Here is a 22,530-nt window from a genome sequence, read left to right on the forward strand (position 1 = left end):
GAGAGAGAGAGAGAGAGAGAGAGAGAGAGAGAGAGAGAGAGAGAGAGAGAGAGAGAGAGAGAGAGAGAGAGAGAGAGAGAGTAAGGGAGAGAGAGAGAGGGGGGAGGGAAGGAAGGGGCTTTATGCCACCATATAAACTTTATTAAATTTCTTCAATTTCCAGTAGCATAATGTGTTATTTATAGACATACAAATTGGTACAAATCTTGTATTATTATAGTTATAGTACATTAATTATTATTGTTGTACATAAAGTGCAGTGTCTATGACACATTGCGATGGAATGATGCTGTAATAACTGATAAAGTGGTTATGCTGTATTAATAATAATACAAGTATGACACTGTTCATCCCACTGGAGTTGTATTAATGGGTGTCATACTCCCACTCTTTTACTCTCTTTCCCTGACTCTCTGTCTCCTCTTCCCCTTTAACTTAATTGCCACATCTCCTTATGTTTAATATCAGCTCCTTCTCCTGTTGTTGTATAAACTGGTAATGTGTTGAGCTCTTAATCTTATTATGTGGTTTTGTGGCCCTCAGCTGGGTCCAGTAAGACATTTGAACACATGTCATCAGCTGGTATAGCTTTATAAATATCATTTTTAAGACATGCATTTCCATTATAATGAAGGAGAGAGAGAGAGAGAGAAATGACTGGAAGTGAGTAAAAGAGAGAGGGAGTGTGCATTAGTCTAATATTTTGTTTCATTGTGTGCAGTATTCATTACAGAGTGTCTATGTACATGTACAGCTCACCTTATAGCTATAGTCTCCCTCTCTTTGGCCACACTCTAGTATCTGTCTCCAGTCTCTTGTTGTCAGATTGTTTTTCATTTAATTCAGAACAATGCTTTGTCATCACTCTCTGTTTAGCTTTTTATTGCTACAAGTTGCTCAAGTTCTATCGTCAATGGAGTCTAGACTTCATTCCACAATATTACTGCAATCCTTGTGTATATACAAATCTTTATTTTATTTCTTTTTTTATATTCTAGGGCGAAAAGTTTCTCTACTTGAAAGACGAGTACAAAACAGGTGCGTCCTCTCTCACCTCTCCATCTCGGACTGCGGATAATGTGACCACACCCATTCCGTCTCCTAGTCACCCAAGCATTGGAAACTCATCTTTCAGACCAGCAGAGCCCCAATCAATGATGGGCGGAGTCTCTACGTTTAATAGCGTCCATTCGTCTCATGGACAATCATCAAATATTAATAATCATTTGTCTTCCAACACCACCTCCAATCCATCTCATTCGTCCAGTGTTCTCTATTCGTCCAGTGTCCCTCATTCGTCCAGTGTCCCTCATACCTCTGGTATGCTCTCCACTGATCCGGTATCTAATAATCGTTACACTGGTATGCCTCCGTTATCCAGTGCTCAGTCGTCTTCTCCATCGTCCACTGTTCCTTATTCTACCGGCAGTGTCTCTGGTAGACGGGCTGCTCCTCGTCCTCCTATTCAAAATGGCGGTTCTCCTGTGGCTAGAGCTGGAGCTCATGATTTTCAACCTGAGCACAAATCAGTTAGTCCACAGCACAGAGCCACTAGACAACAAAACGGTGGAGTCACATCACCTTCCCGTTCACCCCTTGTCTCCTCTCCCTCTCCTCTTGTCTCGTCTCCCTCTCGTTCTGCAAGACCGCCTCCCACCAATACTTCTCTGGCTCCTCCCATTTCTTCTAAACCAACCCCGCCTACTTCTACTTCCTCCAGAGCTCCGCCTACTTTTTCTAAACCGACCCCTTCCACTTCTACTACGTCTCCTCTTCATTCTCCAGTTGGTTCGAGGGTCAATCCTGTTCCTCCGCCAATGGCTGCCTCCTTTCCCACCTCGTCCTTTCTCGATCATTACCAGCAACACGGTGCGCCTATTAATCACGTGACTCCACCTACTTCCTCCTCCTCTCATCACAGTAAGAGCGGCGGCAATAAGAAAGGTGGTCACCTACAGATCAGCTCTCCTATCAGTGTCCATTCATTGAGTAATGGTTCTGCAATGGCTGAATCATCAGACCTGCAAAGGATCACTGCTGATCTTGAGAACTTTGGTAAGACCGGGATCTTTAGCGATAGCTTCTTTGGTAGCCCACCGTCCTCAACTTCATCTCCTTTCTTACCGGTTGGGGGTACATCGGACGGACTCTCTCGTCCAATGGCCTCTTCCAATTTGGCTACTTCACATTCAGCTCACCATCACCCACACTTATCTGAAAGTGAGTACACACACACACCAGTTTTGTAATTGAGTTACTGATTCCCAGTAGCTATTAGGGTATTTATGGATTGTTATTATAATGATGTAATGATTATGTAATGGTTTGTTGCTATCCTGGTATGTTTCATTTCCCCTTTTGTCACAATTACCCAGTTATACAACTGTCTCTCCCCATGAGGCTATATTAAGCATGACTCTATGTTTGTCAATTTAGAATCATATTTTATGATCACTTTATTTGTTGGCATTGGCTAACACTTGAAGCATTAGTTTATTTTTGTTTATCATTACATTGCCAAAACACTTCATGATATTATCCCAATAGCAGTACACACACACACACACACACACACACACACACACACACACACACACACACACACACCTCTACTGTAGACTGTAAGTTATTGAAGTCTTATATTACTTGACATTATTTTTTCATGAGTTTGGATGACATGTATTAGTAATTAGTACTCCACCTCAGCAGTTGCCCTCTCCCTGTTGTCATGGGATTTGATTGGGTATTTCCTGTTTTTACATCAACAATAATGTCCCTTACTCCTTTAGCTCCCACTCACTTCTACCCCTCTCTCTCTCTCTCTTCTCTCTCTCTTATATACTCATTATTAAAATAAAAATGAATTATACTGTATATTTTTGTTCTCTGTCAATTTGTCAAATGCATGTATATGTACATGTAGTATCATTTGTGTGTGGGATCGTGGTACATGCTGTTAGGTATAGTCATCATAATTAGGTTAGAATCATTGCATCTGCTCATACTTGGCATACTTTCAGTTTTCTGTGTACACTAATAGTCAATTTACATGATATAGCATGAACCCACACACATACACATATATGTGTATGTACGTACATATACATGTACATGTATGTACAACTGATATGTGTATGTACAAGTATTTGTACAGCATGTACTCTGCATGTACTTGTATAGGTTCATGTATGCTGCTTGTAATTGTCTTATTGGAAGTAATTTTAATTCCTATTTCTTCTGTTTTTATTCTACATATGTTCTCTATTTATGTCACTCCTTTCTTTATATTTTTAGATAGCTCCCTCTCTAGCAGTAGTGCCCAATCAACGTCCTCACCAGCTGCTGCTTCATCATCAGATACTAATCTAATATCACCTCCTGTGTCTTCTGCTACTGTCAATAGATCAACAAGCAAAGGATCACAATGTAAGAGAGAGAGGGAGAGAGAGAGGGGGAGAGAAGGGAGGGAGGGTGAGTGAAAGTTGAGACAGGTGGGTCATACATGTATTTGGGGGAGTAATAAAAGTAAGAGTTAAAGCAATGTACTCTATGATTCCATCACATCATTTGTTGTACATGTACATGTAGGAGGCAGTGAATTGTATTATTATTATTATTATTATTATTATTATTATTATTATTATGTTTTATTACTATTATGTTTTATTGTCATTATAGTGGGTGTACAGGCCTTGATACAGCAGTATACAGTACCACCTGGTGCAGTTCCCTCTCTTTCTCCGAACAAAGATGGGAGTCCATCTAAAGTATCTCGCTCTACTAGTTCCGCTAGTGCACAAAGTAAGAGAGGGGGAATACTTAGAAAAAGCACATGCATACAATATACAAATTTTCTTAGTAAAAGTTGGTTTGTGTACTTAAACATGTGTACATGTACAGAGTACAGAGTACGCTGTATTAGCTGGTATTTCATGTACACGTGGATTTTTGGCTTTTGAATATTATTAGCAGCCAATGTTCAATAACAAATAGAGTGTATAGTATGTTCATCACTTAAGACTATATAGTGACATTATATAGTAATTGGTGGCTCATTTGGCCTTTGGATATGATAAATGTGCAGATTCACTGTACATGTACACTTTTTACTGTTTCTAAAAATACAATTATCTGAGCATTACTATAGCGTAATCAAATTTTGTCTCATGATTGGAATATTTTGTGTTTTATGGTGCACGGAATGTCCTCATGTCCCTTGCTCATGTTCTATGACTGTATGTACATGTACGTACATTATTTATTAATATTACACATTTTATAGGTGCTATGTCAGACCTACAATTAAAGAGAGAGCCGACTCCGCCCGATATCAAAGTTCAAAGATCATCCTCTAGCGTTGGGACTGTCATTAAGCGAAACAAAGGACTCAACAGTAAGCTAATTAGTGTGTGGGTGGGTGAGTGTGATTAATGCTTGCATTATTCCAATTAGCTAATCTTGGGACTTTGACAAGAGAGTCAATAAGAGCATCAGGAACCAAAGTAAGTTGTACACAAAATGATGTCATGAATTATGTCTACTTCTCTCTCTCTCTCCTCCACCTTCAGTTCAATCACAGACTATCAAAGAATTCAGATGAGCTCTTTCCATCAACATCACATGAAGAAGTACATACACACTCAGTCACACACTTATAATGATAATCAGTGTGTACATTATATAAATTATCACCATCATTTTATCATTTCTTACTATTTTACTTTTCTCTTTCTCATTTGCAGCTCCTCGGAGATGAGCCGGAAAGAGAATGTAAGTTTATTCTAATTATAGAGCACTTAACGAGAGGGTCATCCCCTTTTTTTGTAATTATTATTATAGCTCCAATTGACGAGTATGTGGTGGAGATAGATCCAATGGAAAAGGAATGGATAACATCTCTCATTGCTGGTGATATGGACACCATACATCATATCCTGATGAGTGATGGGACCTACGTTAATAGAAAAGGGTTTCTCAATGGCTGGGTAAGAGAGAAAGAGAGAGGGAGGGAAAAAGTTGATTATAGAAATTTAAGGTTGAATTATTTTGTTTTGTTTCTTTTTTTTTTTCATAGACTGCAATGCATTGGGCAGCTAAGTTAGGTAATACACAATTACTGGAGGCACTGATGTTCAGTGGTGGGAAAGTTGACATCAAATCAGTGAGTTTTATTGACTGCATGTGTGTGTATGTGTGTCTATGCATATAATGACCTTCTCTTCTTTTCTCCCTCCCTCTCCCTCCCTCTCCTTCTTTTCGTGGATTATTAATCATCTCTACTCACCTATAGCATGTAAGTTTAAATATTATTTAGCACACACACACAGAGTCACACTGATCTTATGATCTTGTGTACAACATCAGTATATTATTATAATTAAATATTATAATTATTTGGATAAAATTGAGCCAAATTGAGTTCCTGTCTAAAATCAGAATCCCACATAAGTTATTATTTTATTATGACTAGCGTTAATGTCATCAAATGCTCCACTGTAGTAAGATAGTTCAACAAGCACTAATAGAGTTCGTATATAGCATTTGGATTTTTAGTTCAAGTGTGTAACATGTGATGGTACACACATTAATATAATATAGTGTGTTGTGATAGCTTTGTTGTTTATCACTTCACTGCCAATTTCCTAGTAATAATGTTCATTCGAATGTTATTGTGATATGGTGTGATTTCAGTGTTTTGATCTGAGCGATATGTGTGTTTATCTATCTTCTTTTGCTGTTGATTTAACTTGTTTATGTTTCATTCCTTTCCTTTATGGTCGTTGCCGCTGTAATATCACCATCTCTCTGTTTGATAACTTAGGGAGTAAGTTTATGAGGAGGGGAACTAGTGTGTACTAAAGCAGAGATGATTGTATTATTATTAATAATCATTGTTAATTTATTATTATAGGGTTCAACCCCATTACATTTAGCTGCTGAGGCTGGTCATTACAGAATGATTGAAGTCTTAGTCAATGAATACAGTAAGTCCAATTGTTTGTTCTACTTATATTATACTCTTTTTCTCTTCTCCTTTCCTCTTCCCTCCTTATCTCAGATGCTCCCATTAATGTAAGGGATCATTGCGGTCTGCGGCCAATCGATGTTGTCCATGAATGGGCCCCAAACTCTATTAAAAGTAATTAATACTATTGCTTAATAAAGCAACTTAAATATTTGTTGTTTATTTATTTTCATGGATAAACATGTATGTGTACATAGCATGCTGCATAGCTATGTGGCAGTTGATTTTATTTTGCGGAAAAGATCATTTACATGTACATGCTGTACTAGCATTGATTAGCTATTCATGTTTATAGATATCTGCTCATAACTTGAAAATTACTTGTCGGAAGCACCTCAAATTTTCTACATAAGGGCATTAATGTGTATAAAAAATTGTAATAAAAATTGGGGGTGATTTTGGAGCCAATTTTTGGAAAAACCATGGGCTATAGCCTTGGGTATTTTTCAAAATTGGCTCATTTTTAAAATTGGTCATAATTCGAAAATTACTTGTCAGAAACAGCTCAAACTTTCTATATAGCATAAGGGCATCAGTATGTATTAGAAAATTTAATAAAAATTTGGAGTGATTTCGGAGCCAATTTTTGAAAAAAAAACCATGGGCTATAGCCTTTGCTATTTTTCAAAAATTGGCTCATTTTTTATAGTGGTCATAACTTTAAAATTATTTGTCGGAAACAGCTCAAACTTTCTACATAGTCAATATGTATGAGGTGTAATTTTTATTGGGGCCAATTTATTTAAAAGCATGGTTCATACATTTCTGAAGGCATTCATGCATGTATGCGAAATGTCTATCAATAGCAGTCAATATATATACATGTAATTGATGTGTGACATTCTCTGTCTTTATAAGGTATGCTTAGAAGAGGACTTCCCAATAGATTTCTACCTTCAGTAAATGGTAGTACATATACTGTACATGCACTGTATTGATATTTTCTATTATTTTATAGCATCATTAGCTGTTCCTGGGACTATGCTGCATCATGGAAGATTACCATCAAAACAGTGGGGATCTGTTGGTCATCTTACTGAGAGAGACCCACATGATAAAAAGGTATTATTTTTATTTTGTTTAATTATGATGAAAGATTGCATTAATTATTGTTTTTTATTTATAATTTCATTGTCTCATTCTGTTTCGTAGAACAAGTCAGGAAGGCTAAATGGCTCACCTAGTGCAGTACGAAAAGGAATCAGTTTTCGTAGAAAGAACAAATATGATGTGAAGAGAAAAGATAAAGGGAAGAGAGTGTAAGTGCATGTACACTAGGTACAAGAATGTATACTACTTCATTTTCTTTTTTAGTTCAACTGTTTCAGAACATTATGATCTTTACTCAGACCGTTAACAATCACCTCTATTCTGTATTCTATATTCTTTGTGTTTTTCTTCCAACTGCTACAGTTTCTCTTCTTTTGTGTGTTTGTACATGTGTATGTGAAGTATGGTTCAGTGTCTGTGTTTCATTATTTTTGTAGCAGACAGATCATTATATTATCTGTTATGTGATTCTCACTCTCCTCTCTCTCTTTCTTTTACAGTGATAAATTTTTATTAACAGTTTATATCACAATTTATTATTATTATTATTATCATTATTATTATTATTATTATCTAAAACTGTTATTGATGTTATTATTGTTGTTATTATTATTATTATGACGAGATTCTCCTAGAATCAAATGTGTTGTCAAGATGATTGCTGCTTGTTATTAGATCATATCAGCCTATTCAGTTGCAATATTGACAGTTAACCAATCGTTTGGTACAGTTGTCTGTCAGATGCGTCTCCAGTGAATCTCTCCTAATCTTCTCTCCACACTCATTAGTGCAAGGTACCAGTTGATAGATACAGCTGCTATTAAGATGAGCCTCGATTTCGTTAATAGTTCCCTGCCACTCACAACCCTCCTCACTGTTGGTACAGTATATCATGAGAGCCATAATCTCATGATTGGTCCTTCTGTCATAAAAGGACCTGCATGCCTCTTGACAGAGAGGGCGTTTTGGTTTCGGCGTTGGCATCAATGGTACCCCAAAACGACGTCGCCACATTAGACAGGTCTTGCAAAAAATATTGTAGCAGCAGGAAACTTGTTGTGGATTGCAACATATTAATGTACAGATGGCACAGCTATAATAGTCAGGATCTCCATCAACAAGCTTATAGTTATACCCACCACATGCTTGAGCCATGTTCCACGTGGGTCCACGTGGGTAGTAGCTAGAATAACAATGACGATTGACGAAAATTAAGATTTTGACGAAATTTTTACTGACAAAAATTTAGAGCTATACGGTATTCACATGATTGGGTCTGGCCTGCGAGACTACTGAACAACGTGGTATCTTCTTGTTTAGAGATGAGTCTCGAGTGAATTATTTTCTCCTAATCTCCTCTCCACAGTACAAGGTACCAGTTAAGGGGGTGGGTACCCCAATTCTCATTAATTATAAAACTTCAGAAAATATAAAAGTACGTGAGAAAAAATTAAAAGAAAACACCCACCTTGCTAGCAAAATCTAAGCAATGGGCTATCATATCACTTTATGCTTCACAGAAACTGCTTTTATTTTCTTCTATGGGGGTACAGAGCAATTTAGTGATAAAAGGCTCTAGAATTGAGATATGACCATCAGTGGAGTAAAAGGAGGCCACAACTCACCAAAAAAGAATCTAATTTTAAAAAGCCTGTGTAGAACTCTCAGACAGGTGGAGCCTTAGGCAAAAGACCTACCACATATAACTGCTCTATCTCTTATAAAATGTTTATAACAACTATGAATATGATTAAAAGTGAATATTATTAACAAAAGTACCAGTTGATAGGGACAACTACTCAGATGAGCATCTAAAGGTACCAGTTTGATTGATGGTTCCCTTCACAGTTAGTACAGTAAACCTCAAGACTAATCATTTGATGAATGAGCCTTCCATCCTTGAAGCACGGAAGCAGGTGAGCCTTTTTTGACCACAAACAAGGCAGTTTGGTTTTGATAGCCTTGCTGATCATCAAAGTCCCTTTATACACGTATCACAGAAAATATTGTGGCAGTAGTCAACTTGTGGATCACACGAAACTAATGTGCAAAGGGAATGCACATGAATTGATTTGGAAGATGTTCATCCACAAAGTTATATTTGTATCCACCCAAGACATTTTGAATTATACCTGGCATTATCAATGGATCGATTTTTATTAACAGTTTAAAAATCACAATGTGATCAATTTTTATTAACAGTTTCAAAATCAAATGTGATCAACGTTTATCAACAGTTTCAAAATCAAATGTGATCAACGTTTATCAGCAGTTTCAAAATCAATATGTGATCAACATTTATCAACAGTTTCAAAATCAAAATGTAATAATTTTTATCAACAGTTTCAAAACCACAATGTGATAATTTTTATAAGAAGTTTCAAAATCAATTGTGATCAACACATTTATGAAATTTCAAAATCAAAGTGTCATCAAAGTAGCCATGGCCTCATTCATGTAACCTCTATACTAATTTGAAAGTAAAGAGTATAACTTCAGCTCTTCATGTGATACAAATGTCTCATTACCATATCCGTTAGTGCTTATACCTTTGCCTGTATTTCTCTGGAAGTGTGTCATCAAATTATATGGTGCATTTCTTATGATTCTTAATTTCTTATCCTCCAGTCAATTCAGTAGTTCTATACAAATAGCCACTTTAATACTTCATCATAATACTCCTGCCACGAAACATATGAAACAAAAGACGTGTGTACTAATAAAGACATCTTGTACTTGAATGAGGGTGATGTGCAGAAGCCAAGACTCTGCCATGTTTCAATTTTTCCACACTGGTTTACTTTAAACACCTCCGTACTTCTTTCAAGAGATTTTATTCTCTCTTCTAATTGCTCCTTATTAAATGTTGGTGTGTAAGTATTGACATAATATTAGTAACGCGGTAGCGTTACTAAGTAGGATTCACCCCCAAACAAAATGGCTGCCACGACTTTTGCAGCCTTGCTATAGCCCATGGTTTTTCCCAAAAATTGGTCCCGAAATGATCCCCCAACATTTCCTGATCCATATTGATGTCCTATATACTGATGAGTGATGGACCTACGTTAATAAGAAAAGGGTTTCTCAATGGCCAGGTAAGAGAGAGAGAGAGAGGAAAAGTTGATTTTAGAAATTTAAGGTTGAATTATTTGGTTTTTCATAGACTGCAATGCATTGGGCAGCTAAGTTACAATTACTGGAGGCACTGATGTTCAGTGGTGGGAAAGTTGACATCAAATCAGTGAGTTTTATTGACTGCATGTGTGTGTGTCTGTCACCTATAGCATGTTTGTGTTGCCTTAAAAAGGTTATGCTTTACATGTTTAGCCTTATTTGTGTATCATAAACACCACAAGGCATAATTATATAAATGCTGCAATTGTTTAGGTTGAAATAATGATCAGTCAGAGATTGATGATGAGAGATATTCATGTAGGCATAGCCTGTGTGCATTTATTTCTAGTTACTTTGTGTGTACTATCAACTGATGAGAAGAAACTGCTGCAAGGTACATGTACATGTGTCTTCTATTGCCATTGTTACCTTAATAATATATTTTACTTAATAATACAGATGATATTCATTATTTTACTAATTGGAGTTACTGCAGTAAGAATAGATGTATCATTTGGATATTGATTCTTCTCATGCTAATAGAGAGCAACACCGACTACTACAAGCTTAACTATGCTTTTGTTGATCCTCCACTGCCTTATAAAAATGGTCAGCGTGTCAGCTATGTTGCAAACATTGACATTTGTGAGCTCAGCCTCCACCTCTGCCATGTGTAATTTTTTTTCTATAGATAAACAGGAAAACTGGCACCTTGTACATATTTTTGCAGCAGTTGAAGAGTCTTTTGGGAACAAGACAATTAATGTGGCCATAATAGATGATAACTTTAATGCTTGTGACTTAGCTGTTGACATTCTGCATCGACCTTGTCCCATACCTCCTGGAAATTACAATATATCTGGGACGTTTGACAGCTTTAATTTGTTTCCAGTGGTAAACTGAATAATTCATGAAGGTGCATGTAAATCACTTATTATAAATAGGGGCAATATTTTGTCAAAACTGCTGTCTTTACAGAACAAGGAAAGAAAATTGTTTGTCTTACTGCCAATTTTACTGTAATAAACTAGATGTGTGTGTACATTAAAAGTGTATATTTGATACACTTTTCATTCAGAATTGTAGTGAACGTATATACTGTTTTCGTAGTTGATATGTTAGAAACATTGTTCATTCTAATGGGGAATTTTTTATTTTAAAAGATCTATACATGTGAAACATATTAGAGCTAGAGTATGATTTTATCATGCGTCACTTAACTATAGGGACAGTATATTGGCAAAGGTATTCTCTTTACAGACCAAGGAAAGGTTTGTATTAAGATAAAATTCAGCATTATACCATATTATTATAGTCTAGACTGTATTTTAATGCACATTAGTAGTCCTTAAGATGCATATTAGAATTTACACACAACAAAAGTCCATCAACAATTATATATTTATGGTATAAAACATGCAGCAGTTTTTGTGATACAACATATTCGATTATAAATTTATTGTCATAATCATAGAAAAATTTAGCTTGCTTGGCACAAAGTGGGAGATAAAATTAATATCAAAATGGACAGACAGTGAAAGCTAGTGTCTCCACTTAATAATGAAATATAATACAATGAATACAAAGACTATGAGGACTATCATATAACACATCCATCTATTGTGTCCACCTTGGGACAGGCCGTGTAGCCTCTTCATTGTCCCTGACAGGAGACCACCTGTTGTGTCAAAATCCTTACCCTAATAGAAATAACAAAAAATCGTACTTAGAACTAAAAGCCATGCAGTGCTCCTTTAGCTACACTTGTTATTTTAAAAATTTTCTTACCATGTCATTGAGTAGTCTATTCTGACCTCTAACTTCATCGCCAATATCAATAGAGAGCTGAAAAATGAAGAGAGCATGTTAATAATGACATTAAAGGATGATTAATAATAATAATAATAATAGTATGAATATTGAATAATAATATTAAATAATGTCATTTTAAATGCAGTTCTCACTGATTTCAGTGCCGATACTTTATGCTTTAGTGAATCAACTAGTTGGTCATTCTCTTCTTCCAGCATCTCCTGAGCTTTAGACATTGACATATTGCTATTGACACCTTATTAAAGAGAATGAGCAATGATAAGTTAAGGTTTAATGATCATAGGGTCTACCTGGTGTTGAATAATGTCCTTGCTGTTGATTGTATGGAGAAGAAGGATAAGCTCTCCTCATATCTTTCTCTAATAAGTATTACTATTGCAGTGTTTTGGAGCTCTCCTCTTCTGTCTTTTATCTTCTTGTTTTGTGTGACATGCCACGTATTGTATTGGTTGTTTTGAAATTTCGATTTCCTTTACTTTTACTCTATGGGCTAACATAGTTTAACAGTTTTTAACATAATTTACTCTACATAGTATAAGGGCATCAATGTGTATCAGAAAATGTACTAAAAATTTGGGGTGATTTCAGAGCCAATTTTTGGAAAAACCGTGGGCTATAGCCTTGGGTATTTTTTAAAAATTGGCTTGTTATGGTCATAACTCGAAAATTACTTGTCGGAAACAGCTCAAACTTTCTATATACCGTATACGTCCAAATTTTCGAGGGTTCAAAATTTCGTGTTTTTAATGAAATTTGCTCAAAAGTTAATATTCGTGTGAGCTAATTTTCGTGTTCTGGCCATGGTCTACATACAATAGAATGGCATTAGAGGTGGTTTAAATTTCGTGGATTTAAGGTGAGCACGAAAATAACGAAATTTAATACACCTCGAAAATTAAGACGCGTACGGTAGCATAAGGGCATCAATGTGTATCAGAAAATGTAATGAAAGTTTGGAGTGATTTCGGAGCCAATTTTTGGAAAAAACCATGGGCTATAGCCTTTGCTATTTTTCAAAAATTGGCTCATTTTTTATAGTGGTCATAACTTTAAAATTATTTGTCCGAAACAGCTCAAACTTTCTACATAGTCAATATGTATAAGGTGTAATTTTTATTTGGGGCCAATTTATTTAAAAGCATGGTTCATACATTTCTGAAGGCATTAATACATGTATGCGAAATGTCTATCAATAGCAGTCAATATATATACATGTAATTGATGTGTGACATTTTCTGTCTTTATAAGGTATGCTTAGAAGAGGACTTCCCAATAGATTCCTACCTTCAGTAAATGGTAGTACATATACTGTACATGCACTGTATTGATATTTTCTGTTATTTTATAGCATCATTAGCTGTTCCTGGGACTATGCTGCATCATGGAAGATTACCGTCAAAACAGTGGGGATCTGTTGGTCATCTTACTGAGAGAGACCCACATGATAAAAAGGTATTATTTTTATTTTGTTTAATTATGATGAAAGATTGCATTAATTATTTTTTATTTATGTTTTATTGTCTCATTCTTTTTTGTAGAACAAGTCAGGAAGGCTAAATGGCTCACCTAGTGCAGTACGAAAAGGAATCAGTTTTCGTAGAAAGAACAAATACGACATGAAGAGAAAAGATAAAGGGAAGAGAGTGTAAGTGCATGTACACTAGGTACAAGAATGTATACTACTTCATTTTCTTTTTTAGTTCAACTGTTTCAGAACATTATGATCTTTACTCAGACCATTAACAATCACCTCTTTTCTGTCTTCTATATTCTTTGTCTTTTCTTCCAACTGCTACAGTTTTTCTCCTTTTGTGTGTTTGTACATGTGTATGTGAAGTATGGTTCAGTGTCTGTGTTTCATTATTTTTGTAGCAGACAGATCATTATATTATCTATTATGTGATTCTCACTCTCCTCTCTCTCTCTCTCTTTTACAGTGATAAATTTTTATTAACAGTTTATATCACAATTTATTATTATTATTATTATTATTATTATTATTATTATTATTATTGTTATTGTTATTATTAAATCAAAATGTGATCAAACTAGCCACAGCCTTCCGTACACCATGCGTACACTTATTCTAAAGCACAGACTATTGTCTTTAAGATATTGATTATTATTAATTTGATCGTGCTTCAGCTCTTTGTGTGATACGAATTTCGATCCAATACTTTCCTTAACTCTTTGCTTAATAAGCTTGTTTAGAGCAATTTTATTCTCTCTTCTAGTTGCTCCTTTGTTAAATTTTGGTATGTAATTACTGATATTTCATTGTGCCTCTCTTGTTCTTGTCAACAAGAACAAGAAGGAAGATGAGTATACTTAATAGTAGATGATACTCATCTTACTATTAAAATGAGTATCGATTGATGTACCAATTTAATTGATGGAACCCTGCCAATTACATCCCTCTTTACTGTTGGTACAGTAAACCTCAAGACTCAAGATTTGACAATTGAGCCTTTCATCATTGAAGGATCTGAACTTTTTTGACCGTAAAGGGGGGCAGTTTGGTTTCAATTCCTTTATACACGTATCACAGAAAATATTGTGACAGCAGTCAACTTGTTGTGGATCACACAAAACTAATGTGCAGAGGCCACATTTGAATTGATCCAGATGTTCATGCACAAAGTTATATTTGTATCCACCCTGAGCCATATGAATTATGGATCAATTTTTATTAACAGTTTAAAAATCACAATGCGATCAATTTTTATTAACAGTTTCAAAATCAAATGTGATCAACACGTTTATTAAGTTTAAAAATCAAAGTGTCAACAAAGTAGCCATGGCCTCATTCGTGCAACCTCTATACTTATTCGAAAGTAAAGCGTATCGTCTTTAAGATATTGATGATTAGTAATTGCATTATACTTCAGTTCTTCGTGCGATACAAATGTGTCGATACCATATCTGTTAGTGCTTGTACCTTTCTTTACTCTTTGCCTGTATTTCTCTGGAAGTGTGTCATCAAATGATATGGTGCATTTCTTATGATTCTTATCCTCCAGTCGATTCAGTAGTTCTATAGTAACTTCTCCTTCAAATGGCCACTCCAATATATCATCATATTCTCCTGCTACGAAACATAAGAAACAAGAGACGTGAGTACCTTTACCTGCACCCTTCCCATTAGGAAAAACTAATAAAGACATCTTGTACTTGAACGAGGGTGATGTGTAGAAGCCAGGACTCTGCCATGTTTCAATGTTTCCAAATTGGTTTACTTTAAACACCTCCGAATTTCTTCCAAAAGATTTTATTCTCTCTTCTAGTTGCTTCTTTGTTAAATGTTGGTGTGTAAGTATTGACATTTCATTGTGTTTCTCTTGTTCTTGTCTCTTTATTTTCTTATTACATCCAACAGTATTGTATTCACATGGTACAAAAGCTTTAGGGCAGGTCTTATTGTGTGAAACCACTGAATTTCGTGGTATCTTCTCATTGCAACCTTCATTACTGCATTGGACTGGGAGGTCAGGACACTCGTCAAGATGACTGCTACTTGTTATCAGTTGATATCGACCTATCCGGTTGCAATACTTACAGTTAACCAATCGTTTGGTACAGTCGTCTGCCAGGTGCGTCTCCAGTGCACTTCTCCTAATCTCCTCTCCACACTCCTCAGTGCAAGGTACCAGTTGATAGGGGCAATTGTTCAGATGAATACCTATTGAGGTACCAGTTTCGTTGATGGTTCCCTGCCAATCACAACCCTCCTCGCGGTTACTGCAGTAAACTTCAAGGCCGATGACTTTACGATTGATCCTTCCATCGTTGAAGGAGGCGAACTTTTTCTGACCACAAAGAGGGCATTTGGGTTTCGATGGCCTTGTTGATCGACGAAGTTTCTTTAAACAATTATCACAAAAGATATTGTGGCAGCAGTCTGTTTGTTGTGGATCACGCGCAACTAATGTGCAGAGGCCACATCTGAATTCCTCAGGAAGATGTTCATCAACAAAACTGTAATCGTAGCCGCCCTCAGCCATTTTTAATTTACCTGCACGTGTATCTGTACCGTTCACGTGGATGCACGTGCCCAATTGGCCACGCCTAGCGCCTGTACCGTATACCGTATATATCTGCACCAGCTCATAGATATAAAGATATTAAGCCCAACATACACGGGGCAACATGTTGAATGCAACATCAAGCAACATGTTGTATTCAACATGTTGCACACTGTTGAACAAAAGGGGAAACATGTTGCTTGCTATTTTTATAATAATAATTATTATTATGAATAAAAGGCTGAAGTTATTATTGCATTCCTTATGTGCTGCCTAGTTAGTCTACCTTTGATGTTTTGAAGCAACATGTTGCTTGAAGTTGAAATTTTTCAACTTGAAGCAACATGTTGCTTGGATGTTGTGTGCAACAAATTTGCTATCATACACGAGGCAACATGTTGAATACAACATGTTGCTTCAATGTTGCATTCAACATATATGCATGTTGCCCCGTGTATGTTGGGCTTTAGAGTACAGGATTACAGGAACCATATACTCCTGTACTATAATATCTATGACCAGCTCAATCGAATCGAGCCACACCTTGAAGGCAAGGTACCTCCTGGGTCTATACTGTACTAAAGTAGCGTTTAGACAGCTTAATATTTAAGTAAGTTGAGGCTCTAAGTGTTACAAAACAATTATTGCATGCATTGTTTGAGTAGAACTTTATATACACAGGCTGACACTGGACCTTTTTATTTCAACACATTATTGCATATGTACTAATACATAATGCTGGTGTTTGTAATTGTTATTTTTCTGCTATTGAAAGTTAATAGTAACCAACTACTAAGCATAGATATTAGATATTTTCATTTACTCTATTATCTATGTACTAAGCGTGTAGTCTTACCCCACCCCTTGCCAAAATTAATTTTGAAATAATAATTACTAGACAAATCTAAAACAATAAGGGGTGAGCATAAGCAAGCAAAGCAATGTACATACAATAGATATTATCTAGACAGACTAACAATACTCATGCATGGCTCAGAACTTGATGGATACAAATTTCTTGATCTACCTTTAAAATCACTGCAGTAATCTTAGATGCTTATAGCATTTAGCAAGCATTAAAGGTAGCTAGAAGGCAGCCACTACACAAATTATATAGTTAGGTAGGCAAATTTTTGAAGTTGTGGCCATTTTTAAAATGTTCCAATTTTTGAAAAAATCCCTGTACTATAGCCCATCATTTTTCCCCAAAAAATGGGCTGCCTATTTTTATTACAATTTCTGATGCATATTGATGTCCTCTAATTATGCTGTGTAGAAAGTTTGAGCCAATTCCAACTACATTTTTTCAAGTTATGGCCATTTTACACACAACAAAAGTCCATCAACAATTATATATTTATGGTATAAAACATGCAGCAGTTTTTGTGATACAACATATTTGATTGTAAATTTATTGTCATAATCATAGAAAAATTTAGCTTGCTTGGCACAAAGTGGGAGATAAAATTAATATCAAAATGGACAGACAGTGAAAGCTAGTGTCTCCACTTTATAATGAAATATAATACAATGAATACAAAGACTATGAGGACTATCATATAACACATCCATCTATTGTGTCCACCTTGGGACAGGCCGTGTAGCCTCTTCATTGTCCCTGACAGGAGACCACCCGTTGTATCAAAATCCTTACCCTAATAGAAATAACAAAAAATCGTACTTAGAACTAAGAGCCATGCAGTGCTCCTTTAGCTACACTTGTTATTTTAAAAATTTTCTTACCATGTCATTGAGTAGTCTATTCTGACCTCTAACTTCATCGCCAATATCAATAGAGAGCTGAAAAATGAAGAGAGCATGTTAATAATGACATTAAAAGATGATTAATAATAATAATAATAGTATGAATATTGAATAATAATATTAAATAATGTCATTTTAAATGCAGTTCTCACTGATTTCAGTGCCGATACTTTATGCTTTAGTGAATCAACTAGTTGGTCATTCTCTTCTTCCAGCATCTCCTGAGCTTTAGACATTGACATATCGCTATTGACACCTTATTAAAGAGAATGAACAATGATAAGTTAAGGTTTAATGATCATAGGGTCTACCTGGTGCTGAATAATGTCCTTGCTGTTGATTGTATGGAGAAGAAGGATAAGCTCTCCTCATATCTTTCTCTATTACTATTGCAGTGTTTTGGAGCTCTCCTCTTCTGTCTTTTATCTTCTTGTTTTGTGTGACATGCCACGTATTGTATTGGTTGTTTTGAAATTTCCTTTACTTTTACTTTATGGGCGTGGTTCCTCTAAATTAGAGTCATTTTCTCCGCCCACTTCACGTGTTGCTGACTTGCTGTAGAACTCAGTTTTCCAGAGGTTTTTCGATCTTTCACTTTTGAACCACTTTAGAATTTAGCTATGAATGTTGGAGGAGGTCTAGGTAAGCTCCTTTTTATGTAATGTGTCAAACAGAATCTAATCGCAATGTATGTGTATAATAGATACTGGTAATATAGTATTATGTAAGTAGTTAATGTTGCATTAATGCATTAATAGGGCAAGGTGGCGGCGGCGGTGGTTTGGGTACTAATCGATTTCAGTTCCCAGTTTCTCAACCAGGAGGGGGTTTAGGCGCCGGATTAAGAGGTAATGGACAGTAACGGAGTAATTATTTATTTTATTTATTTATCTTGTTTTATTAGGAATAGGTCAGACACCTTTGCAGATGGGACAGGGTCAGACTGGTTTAACTGGTTTGACTGGATTGAATCGTCCACAACTCGGCCAACCTCAGATCAGACCAACTGGCCAGATGGGTCTGACAGGCCAACATCAACTTGGACAAACTGGCTTGACTGGCCTTACAAGTCAGCCTCAGACTGGCCTTACTGGTTTGACTGGCTTGACAAGCCAACCTCAAGCTGGTCTTACTGGTTTGACTGGTTTAACAACCCAACCTCAAACTGGTCTTACTGGTTTAACAAGCCAGCCCCAGACTGGCCTTACAGGCTTGACTGGGCATACAAGCCAACCTCAAACTGGCCTTACAGGTTTGGCGGGATTAACAAGTCAACCTCAAACTGGCATTACAGATTTGGCAGGATTAACTAGCCAACCTCAAACTGGCCTTACTGGTTTGGCGGGATTAACTAGCCAGCCTCAAACTGGCCTTACTGGTTTGGCGGGATTAAAAAGCCAACCTCAAACTGGCCCTACTGGTTTGATGGGATTAACTAGCCAGTCCCAAACTGGTTTAACAAACCAACCTCAAACTGGCCTTACTGGTCTTACAAGTCAGCCACAAGTAGGCCTAACTGGTCTAACTGGTTTGCAAGGAGGTAAGAAAATATATTTTTGTGTTTCTCTTCCTATCATTTGTTTCTTATTAATGGTGTTCATGGTAGTAAATGTTAAAATTGATTGTTTTTGTTTTCAGGGTTGCCACAAGCCAGACCTGGACTGACTGGCTTACAGACTGGTCCTACCAGCAGTGGCTTAACCGGATTACAGCAAATGAAACCAACTGGAATATCTCATCCTACAACTGGTTTGGCTGGTCTTACGTCCCAGCCATCAACAGGTTTGACTGGCTTGACCTCTCAACCCACAACCGGTATAACAGGTTTGACATCACGTCCTGCCACTGGCTTAACTGGACTAACTTCTCAGGCTACAGCAGGCCTAACGTCTCAGCCAGTAACTGGTTTAACTGCTACCTCTACACAAGCAAGGACGGGTCTCCCTACTGGCTTAACTGGTTTGACAAGTACTCAGCCCACAACTGGTTTGACTGGCTTAATGAGTCAACCTAAAACTCAACCAACAATTGGTCTCACACAGGCAGCAACTGGCCTTACTAGTGGCCTACCATCATATGGTACTGCTACTGGCCTCACTGCCAATCCACCAGTAACTACTTTAGCTGCTTCAAGTGCTGTCACTAGCACTGGCCCTACTACTGAGGCTCCTGTTAAGAAATATACTTATAAGAAACTAGAATCACTCATTGATCAGGTATTGTTTTACCCTTCTTTTTTTATTTTAATCATTTCTCTCTCTTGTAGTGGAGCAGGGATTTGCTCAATCAAGAGCGCATTTTCATGCAGCAGTCTCAGCTGGTTGGTCAATGGGATACCATGTTGCAGCGTAACGGAGACAGGATTATAACATTACACGATCAGGTTGATAAATTGAAGACTGATCAGAAGAAGTGGGTTATTTTATGTGTATATGTGTCAGGGACCCTGGGGTTTCCCATAAAGCATGCTAAGTGAGCTAAACAGCTGACAAGTACTACTTAATAGCTCTACAAGAACTTTGGCTCGATTTTTAAACAAATTCAAAAATTTATTAAAAAATCAAATTTGATTGGAATCAGCTCAAACTTGCTATACAACATAAGTACATGTATATGTATCAGAAAAAATTATATAAATGGAGAATTCTCTACTTTTCATTTTTGGTGAAATTTGGCCAAAATCCCTGTACTATAGTACAGGGTCTATGGCCCGATTTTTGAGCAAATTGAAAAATTTGTAGAAATTTCAAATTTGATTTGAATCAACTCAAACTCAACTTAAAAACATCCATCGGTGATTTTTGACAAAATATCCTGTACTATATACATGTAGTACAGGTATTTTGTCAAATTTCATGCTGAGCACTCTATACCAAAATCCTATGGGAAACCCTGACATGGGGATTGTAATAATTACTGTCATTTCATTGTTATCATAGTCATTGTTATTATTTGTCATACATATGTAATGCTCCGTAATTGTAGTTTGTTATTTTGACATAATCCTTGAATAATAATTATAGCTATAGCATTAATTATCAGTTACATTAACTCTCTGTTCTTATTCTTCCCTCCCTCTCCTCTCTAAGATTGGATAGTGAACTGGACCTTATTGGCACTCAACAGAAAGACCTTGAGGAAATACTCTCTCAATTAGAAACTGGCCTCCAGCAACAGCAGACGCAACTAACTGAGTCACAACATCCTGACATTGAACGTAACAGAATGTAAGGCCACAGATGCATACAATTTGGCACAACTACAATTTTTTATTATATTAAATCGCTATACAGTAATTATAGCAATTGGAACTTTAGATGTGTCTATTCTATGATTTTATTGTTTATTTGTTATTATTATTTTTTAATGAAATAGCTATGAACTGGTGAAGAGGATTGATTCCCAGTTGAACAGTATGGGACACGATCTGAAAGATGTTATTGAGCAAATGAACGCCGAGGGAATGCAAGAAGAAGATAGTGAAGTGAGAAAACTCTAGCTATCATATCAACTCTGTATAATACCCCCTACTTCCTTTCTCTAATTCCAAAGGTGTTTCAGATTATTAAGATACTGAATGCTCATACTGACTCATTAAACTGGGTTGACAGGAATACAGGTACGTGTAGAGTATACTGTGGCAAATCCATTACATCATATAATTTTGGTAGAAGTGCATGCAATTAATTATTATTATTATTATTATTATGATTATTGTTATTATTATTGTTATTGTTATGCTATTCTTGTAGCGATATTACAAGAGAAAATGAGATACATTGCACAATTGACTGAGCAGCATCGAATGGAGCAGGAGAGATCATTCCATTTGGTGGGTCAATCACAACATAATGCATGTACAGTACATGCAATGAAGTTTTTTTTTTGAATTTAAATTAGCACAATTTAGATGCTCTAATACATTATTATGATAATATGCATTGTTGACTGTTCATTTGTGCCTATTAGGCTTTTGGGCAGTGAAGGATATAAAAATTTGAACAAGTGTAAGATGAACATTGCACACCTACTGTACATGACATGCCTGCACCAGGAGTACTCATAACTATCTTAAGTAGTACATCAATTAATGATTGTTTTGATTTTGAAACATTATTATTATTATTATTATTATTATTATTATTATTAGCATTATTAGTATTATTATTTTAAAAAGAATTCACTTTTACCTATAAACTCTATGTAATGAGTATTATAATTAAATGAGATCAGTTCCCTTATAGAAATACATTTATACATTTTTAGCACTAAAATTTGCACACTACAGTGCTTCTCATCTTTGTAATAGCTTCTTTTAGCTTTAATTTTTATTTTACAAAAAAAAATATATATATATATATATATACAATGCCTATATATCAAAAAAGTTATTCTCAACTACAAACTCTAGATCTAAGCCTATTCTATTCTAACTATATATATACTGCTAATAACTGTTCATTGTTCTTGTAATTGCATTCAGATGCAAGCCCTTGGCAGCTCACAAACAATGGTCACTTGATAATATTTAGGAAGGCAGCCATTATATCCATTAAGATATGAACAGCCTTGAATTGCAATCCCGTAGGTGTTGATGTTGCTGCCAAAGATTTTTAGGTCATTACCGGAATCAGCAGCTTCGATGAGTGCCTTTCCTTTCAGGATCCATCCTCCTCAAATGTGGACCTGCTGCATATAGGTCGAATTGCTGACTTGGCACAT

At 36.0% G+C, this 22,530-nt stretch overlaps 6 protein-coding genes across 8 annotated transcripts in view; 3 read left to right on the forward strand and 3 right to left on the reverse strand.

The window, feature by feature from the left end:
* The window catches only part of LOC105316862 (mucin-5AC-like), a 9,156-nt gene extending 1,559 nt beyond the window's left edge, over nt 1–7,597 (forward strand). Inside the window, exons 3-19 of one of the 2 annotated variants that reach the window (XM_019993600.1) lie at nt 999–2,220; nt 3,295–3,426; nt 3,679–3,801; nt 4,283–4,393; nt 4,453–4,502; nt 4,569–4,628; nt 4,743–4,770; nt 4,840–4,985; nt 5,075–5,161; nt 5,291–5,293; nt 5,822–5,824; nt 5,912–5,984; nt 6,059–6,139; nt 6,884–6,931; nt 6,984–7,087; nt 7,178–7,284; nt 7,340–7,597. In XM_019993600.1, coding sequence (XP_019849159.1) covers nt 999–2,220; nt 3,295–3,426; nt 3,679–3,801; nt 4,283–4,393; nt 4,453–4,502; nt 4,569–4,628; nt 4,743–4,770; nt 4,840–4,985; nt 5,075–5,161; nt 5,291–5,293; nt 5,822–5,824; nt 5,912–5,984; nt 6,059–6,139; nt 6,884–6,931; nt 6,984–7,087; nt 7,178–7,284; nt 7,340–7,382 — 2,421 coding nt within the window. In that variant the 3' untranslated portion in view covers nt 7,383–7,597. The remainder of the gene's footprint in view (nt 1–998; nt 2,221–3,294; nt 3,427–3,678; nt 3,802–4,282; nt 4,394–4,452; nt 4,503–4,568; nt 4,629–4,742; nt 4,771–4,839; nt 4,986–5,074; nt 5,162–5,290; nt 5,294–5,821; nt 5,825–5,911; nt 5,985–6,058; nt 6,140–6,883; nt 6,932–6,983; nt 7,088–7,177; nt 7,285–7,339) is intronic. The other variant, XM_019993604.1, reaches the window with a different exon arrangement.
* Nucleotides 7,598–10,017: 2,420 nt separating this feature from the next.
* LOC109580470 (uncharacterized) lies at nt 10,018–11,314 on the forward strand. 2 transcript variants are annotated; one of them, XM_019993670.1, is made up of 6 exons: nt 10,022–10,170; nt 10,239–10,316; nt 10,463–10,583; nt 10,649–10,834; nt 10,881–11,083; nt 11,134–11,314. In XM_019993670.1, exons 1-6 carry the CDS (start codon nt 10,108–10,110, stop codon nt 11,218–11,220), a joined length of 738 nt encoding a protein of 245 aa, XP_019849229.1. In that variant the 5' UTR covers nt 10,022–10,107; the 3' UTR covers nt 11,221–11,314. The 2 variants fall into 2 exon arrangements, 1 of the variants encoding a protein (XP_019849229.1); XR_002184251.1 differs by having other exon boundaries at nt 10,018–10,170; nt 10,539–10,583; nt 10,881–11,314.
* Nucleotides 11,315–11,668: 354 nt separating this feature from the next.
* On the reverse strand, nt 11,669–12,509 carry LOC100633238 (BET1 homolog). Its single transcript, XM_003382381.3, has 4 exons — nt 12,313–12,509; nt 12,154–12,257; nt 11,978–12,034; nt 11,669–11,889 (listed from the first exon to the last, which is right to left on the reverse strand). Exons 1-4 carry the CDS (start codon nt 12,371–12,373, stop codon nt 11,731–11,733), a joined length of 381 nt encoding a protein of 126 aa, XP_003382429.1. The 5' UTR covers nt 12,374–12,509; the 3' UTR covers nt 11,669–11,730.
* A 2,296-nt stretch (nt 12,510–14,805) lies between these two features.
* LOC105316874 (TNF receptor-associated factor 5-like) lies at nt 14,806–16,023 on the reverse strand. Its single transcript, XM_011412127.1, has one exon. The coding sequence runs from the start codon at nt 16,021–16,023 to the stop codon at nt 14,806–14,808; it is 1,218 nt and encodes a 405-aa protein (XP_011410429.1).
* A 1,455-nt stretch (nt 16,024–17,478) lies between these two features.
* LOC100633367 (BET1 homolog) lies at nt 17,479–18,276 on the reverse strand. The gene is made up of 4 exons (XM_003382382.3): nt 18,120–18,276; nt 17,961–18,064; nt 17,788–17,844; nt 17,479–17,699 (listed from the first exon to the last, which is right to left on the reverse strand). Exons 1-4 carry the CDS (start codon nt 18,178–18,180, stop codon nt 17,541–17,543), a joined length of 381 nt encoding a protein of 126 aa, XP_003382430.1. The 5' UTR covers nt 18,181–18,276; the 3' UTR covers nt 17,479–17,540.
* A 63-nt stretch (nt 18,277–18,339) lies between these two features.
* On the forward strand, nt 18,340–22,343 carry LOC105316878 (nuclear pore glycoprotein p62-like). The gene is made up of 10 exons (XM_019993681.1): nt 18,340–18,450; nt 18,567–18,656; nt 18,713–19,348; nt 19,447–20,024; nt 20,075–20,220; nt 20,898–21,035; nt 21,184–21,292; nt 21,361–21,427; nt 21,561–21,640; nt 21,778–22,343. Exons 1-10 carry the CDS (start codon nt 18,429–18,431, stop codon nt 21,790–21,792), a joined length of 1,881 nt encoding a protein of 626 aa, XP_019849240.1. The 5' UTR covers nt 18,340–18,428; the 3' UTR covers nt 21,793–22,343.
* The last annotated feature ends 187 nt before the right edge of the window (nt 22,344–22,530 follow it).

This window comes from Amphimedon queenslandica, unplaced genomic scaffold (assembly GCF_000090795.2).
Source record: "Amphimedon queenslandica unplaced genomic scaffold, v1.1 AMPQUscaffold_13521, whole genome shotgun sequence".
NCBI classification, from domain to species: domain Eukaryota; kingdom Metazoa; phylum Porifera; class Demospongiae; order Haplosclerida; family Niphatidae; genus Amphimedon; species Amphimedon queenslandica.